Consider the following 5,600-nt stretch of genomic DNA (forward strand, 5'->3'; position numbering starts at 1 on the left):
ACAAGATTGACCTTCCTCTTCTAGCACCGGTGGCCGACAGCCACCCACGGCCGCCTCCTCTCCTCCCCTCCGTCGCCCCCAGGAGAGATATGCACAATTGATGGTAGCTTTAAGATGTGTGCATGTATGCCTAATTAATTGTTGCTTTAAGATTTGTGTAGTCTCATTGGCCGATGAAAAGGACGTTCGTTTTCATAATATTCGCAAAATATATTTGAGGTTCCGGTCCCACAAATTTTGGTTTCGGTCCTACATTTTGGTTCCGTCTATTTACCGCCGTCGGATCGGGGTGGATGTACGGTTATTAAAAATGACAACCACTCGAAAACTTGTATGATCATAAACTCAATGCCATCATTGTTGCAATCTGGGGAACGCAAGAGAACAGGGTTTGGGATAATTTCGCATAGATTTACTATTCTTGCTTACTGACTTTTGTGGAAGCTACGAACTTTTCGTCCCGCTCTACTAAATTTTAAATTATCTCACTCAGTGTGCAGAACTGGATTAGGGACTTGGTATGGAAACAGGTTGATCTAAACTATCCAAACATGCCCGATGCAAAGGTCTTCGGCATAAACTTGATATATTTACAATCTCCTTTTTTAAGACTAGGATGTGCCTTTTTTTTATTTTCTGATGAGATTTGTGTTCTGGTTAAAGGTTCACACTGGATTTTACTCTGCTTACAATAATACACTTTTACGTCCAGTCATCACAAATGCTGTTCGCAAGGCAAGGAAATTATATGGAGATATTAGCATAATAGATACAGGGTATTCAATGGGAGGAGCTATGGCTTCTTTTTGTGCACTTGATCTTGCTGTAAGTGCCCCCTGATTATGTTCTTTGCATAAGGCTCTCTTTTTAATAGACAAGCAAATATTATCTGTCGACATTAAACACTTTTGTGTTTGCTGATTCCTGATATATGATATGTTCCTCTCATTGCAGATTAACCTTGGAAGTAGGGCTAGACTAAGAGCTGCTCGGCTTGTTAAGGTTCAGCTCATTAAAATTTGTGATCGTTAAAACTCAGATCGTTACGCACGTTAACTTTAACGAGCTAAAAGTAAAGTTTGGCTTGGCTTGTTATGCGCTAACTAGCGCTCACAAACGCTCATTACAAATCATTAAGGAGCAAATGCAGGAAAAATGCTAAGCTAGTAGGTTGACAAAATATGGTGACTTCATTAATAGTTTGGGAGGCCAGCAAGGGGTACATGGGGATGCGGTCATCAAATACCTAGGGCACCTAGGGGAACGCCCCTAGTGGTTGGAGAAGATGAGAACACGAGATAATCAAGATACAAGTAAAACTAGTAGTTGTTATAGGTAATGCACTCACACGACGGAAATTTTGACAGATCAGACCACCTGCCTCAGTGAAATGCCAGAAAGGACCACCTCTGAGTGCAAATGTCAAAACTACCGTGGAGGCACGCTGGCCAAGCGACACGTCGCACATGCCGCCGTAGCCGGTGGCGGCAGGACTTGCCGCCGTGAGTGGTGGCGGCACGTTGGGCAGCTTCGTCCGCGACGCCGCCACAGCCGGTGGTGGCAGGGCCCACCACCCGGCGTTCGTCCAACGTGCCGCCACCACTCACGGCGGCAAGTCCTGCCGCCAGCGGCTACGGCGGCATGTGCGACGTGTCGCTTGGCCAGCGTGCCATGGTAGTTTTGACATTTGCATTCAGAGGTGGTCTTTTTTGGCATTTCACTGGGGCAGGTGGTCTGATCTGTCAAAATTTCCACACGACGGGCTTTCTTGTTTTTGATAGCGAGTTATCTAAGATTGGCTACATGTTTTTAGACATATCAGTATACTTGCTAACTTTTGGTTGCTAGTGAGTAGCTCATGGAACTCATTAGCTTGATTGTTTAGCTTATTAGCGTTAACAAGCAAAAAATGATGTTTGGCTCTGTTCGTTAAGAAAACAAGCCGATCTCAAACGAGTTAAGGAAACGAGCGCTCGTTTTTTTTTTTTGTCCAGCCCTACTTGGAAGTGACGATGTTCAACTTATGACTTTTGGGCAACCGCGCATTGGCAATGCTGTTTTCACATCTTACTTTACAGAAATTGTACCCAACACGATTCGAGTGACACATGAACATGATATTGTGCATTATTTGCCGCCTTATTTTTCCTTTCTCGCAGACCTAACGTACCACCATTTCCCTAGAGGAGGTACGCCCCTGCATAAACCTAGAAAATGTACTGCTAAATTTTGTCAAGAATCTCTCAGCGTTATTCCTGTTGATTTAGATTTAACCATCCACTGTAGATACCTGCACACAACAGAGCACCGAGTGAACAGAACATATGATGCTCCCAAAATGATAGAAACATCTTCATGATGTAAAAATACAATTGACTATCGGTCCCCATGCATTACTTCTGTGAAATGCAGTAGTTACCATCATATTATGTCTAATTTACTAAAAGAAATACTATTCTATTCATTTCTTAAACATCTTACTCTAAATTGAGTCTGGAAAGATTTCTTACCACTATAAATCTGCAATACATCTTAGTTTTTTCGAAATGGCGAGTTAGCCATGCAATACATCTTGTATCGCCATCCAATGGTGCATTCAAAAGATTCAGGTGTGGGAACATGATGTGGATGGCAACACAACCTTCCAAGTCTGCGATGACAGCGGAGAAGACCCAGATTGTTGCAGGTTGGAGCCCGCCCAGCTATCCGATAGCTTCAATATGTATTTCCAATTCCTAATGCCAGCTTGGATGATCCCCTGCGTCTGCATTTGCAGGAGCGTGTTTGCGTTGTTCCTGAGCGACCATCTGACCTACATGGGTGTTGAATGTTGATATTTTTTTTTTTAGATATGGGAGCATAGCCCCGGCCTCTGCATCAATCGATGCACACAGCCATTTATTAAATAAAACGTCAACGTCAAGTACTTATTACATAAAGATAGTCTCGCAGACCAAGCAATCTAAAAAAGTATCGAAACGGAACAAAAATAGATGAATGGTAGACAAAGAACTATCCATCTAGAATTCTGCTAATGTGTCGCCATCCAAGTAGCTCTGGAAATAGCAGTCCTGAGTGACCTCCAGGAGCCGGTTGCATCCAATAACCATGGTATCCCGCTGGTCCGCCGGGAGCAAGTATGCCCATTGTTGTAACCAATGTGCTGCACGAAGAATAACCTGCAAAAAATTTGTTCCCTTTTGTTTATTAAAGATAATATCATTCCGACTAGTCCAAATCGACCAACAAATTGCCGAAACACCAATTCGAATATACACTTTATCCTTCTTATTCACTCCATTTAGCCAATTACCAAACATATTAGTTACATTGGAAGGGGGTGGAATATTATATGTAAAAAATATCATGCGCCACACAATTTTTGCAAAAGGACAATGAAGAAACAGATGGTCAACAGTTTCATTAGTGTTGCAAAAACAACATTGTTGACAACCTGTCCATTTTCTCTTCGCCAAATTATCCTTAGTGAGCAACACTCTATTACTTAGAAACCACATAAAAATCTTAATTTTTAGAGGAACCTTAATCTTCCAAAGATATTTCCGCAAAAATCTAGTATGACCATTTATAAGATCAAGGTACATGGATTTAACAGAAAATAAACCAGATTCATTTAGGTTCCAAACAAAAATTTCAGGTTCATAAGATAAGTTAATAGACATAAGCCGCTGGCATAAGTGTAACCATAAATTGTATTTATACTCATTGAGAGTTCTTCTAAAACCAATATTCAGCGGTGGGTGTGCCAAAACCGTAGAAACCAACTCATTCTTCCGTTGGACAATATTATATAACGACGGATATTGTACAGCTAGAGGGTAATCGCCAAGCCAAGTATCCTCCCAAAACCGTACCGTCGTCCCATTACCAACCTTGAACCTCCCTCTCTTAAAAAACTCTGGCTTAACCCGCATAAGTCCCTTCCAAAACGGTGAATCTGTAGGTTTAACCTCTACCTGAGCCAATGTTTTGTTTTTGATATACTTATTATGAAGCAGTTGTTGCCACATCCCTTCTTCATGTAACAATTTAAAAAGCCATTTACTTAATAGGCACAAGTTTTTCAGTTCAAGCACCTCAATTCCCAAACCCCCTTGATCCTTAGGTCTACATACTATATTCCATCTAGATAATCTATATTTCTTCTTATCATCCTCCTCTTGCCAAAAAAAGCGGGAACGATAATAATCAAGTCTCTTACGCACGCCTTTAGGAATTTCTAGGAATGATAGCATAAACATTGGTAAACTTGTAAGTACAGAATTTACAAGCACCAGACGATCCCCATAAGATAACATCTTGCCCTTCCAGCATCCTAACTTTGAGGCAAAACGATTCTCCATCGGATTCCATTCAGAATTGCGAAGTCGCCGGTAATGAATGGGAATCCCTAGATATCGGAAAGGTAAAGTCCCAGATGTACACCCAAAGATGTTTTTATATTGATGTTCCAATTCTGTAGCTTTACCAAAGCAAAACAACTCACTCTTATGGAAATTAATTTTAAGACCAGATAATTGTTCAAAGATACAAAGAATGAGTTTCATATTAACAGGCCTTAGCTAAATCATGTTCCATAAATAAGATAGTATCGTCAGCGTACTGCAAAACAGATACCCCTCCGTCAACTAAGTGTGGAATAAGGCTTCCAACTTGACCCTCCTCTTTAGCCCGAGCTATCAAAATAGCCAGCATATCGGCGACAATGTTAAAAAGAATAGGTGATAGCGGGTCCCCTCGCCTCAAACCTTTGCGTGTCTGGAAATTATGTCCCACATTATCATTGACCTTAATCCCCACACTACCCCTCTCTACGAAACTTCTAATACGGTCACACCAAATGTTATCAAACCCCTTCATCCGAAGTACCTACTGGAGGAAAGGCCACTTCACCTTATCATACGCCTTCTCAAAATCGATCTTAAAAAAGGACTCCATCCAACTTCTTACTATGTAATTCATGGATCGTTTCATGTAACACAACTACTCCTTCTAGAATATGTCTACCCGGCATGAAAGCAGTCTGGGAAGGTTTCACTACCTTGTATGCCACATCTGACACACGGTTAGTAGCTACCTTAGTAAATATTTTGAAGCTGACATTTAGTAGACAAATGGGTCTATATTGTTGAATTTGGACTGCATTTTCTTTTTTCGGGAGCAAAGTAATAGTCCCAAAGTTTAATTTAAATAAGGGGAAGCCACCATTTTGGAAATGCCCAAACATGGCCATCAAATCCCCTTTAATTACATTCCAAAATCTTTGATAGAACTCCGCCGGAAAGCCACCTGGTGATTTATTATGTTCCATCTGATTAATGGCATCGAACACTTCATCCTCTGTAATTTTTTTTGATAGAAGTTCATTTTCCTGAACAGATAATTGTGGGATATCATTGGTGCGATCCTCCATCATAGTGAACGAATTATCTTCAGGTGCTCCAAAGAGCTTCTTATAGTATTCAGTGATATAAACTTTTAAATTCTCTTCCCCAACAATCGTCCCTTCTTCTTGTTCAAGCTGGAAAATTTTCTTCTTTCTATGTTTTCCATTAGCAATTAGATGAAAATATTTTGTA

General features: G+C 40.8%; 1 protein-coding gene across 1 annotated transcript; it reads left to right on the top strand.

Annotated features, from left to right (window-relative positions):
* Positions 1-341: 341 nt before the first annotated feature.
* Positions 342-2,834, top strand: LOC124680866 (lipase-like; the record flags this gene model as incomplete). Its single annotated transcript, XM_047215901.1, has 6 exons — positions 342-385; positions 491-566; positions 664-829; positions 1,995-2,186; positions 2,608-2,686; positions 2,777-2,834. Coding segments are annotated over 6 exons (615 nt in total), but the record flags the coding sequence as incomplete, so codon positions are not given.
* Between the last annotated feature and the right edge of the window lie 2,766 nt (positions 2,835-5,600).

Source organism: Lolium rigidum, unplaced genomic scaffold (assembly GCF_022539505.1).
Source record: "Lolium rigidum isolate FL_2022 unplaced genomic scaffold, APGP_CSIRO_Lrig_0.1 contig_30023_1, whole genome shotgun sequence".
In the NCBI taxonomy this organism is placed as follows: domain Eukaryota; kingdom Viridiplantae; phylum Streptophyta; class Magnoliopsida; order Poales; family Poaceae; genus Lolium; species Lolium rigidum.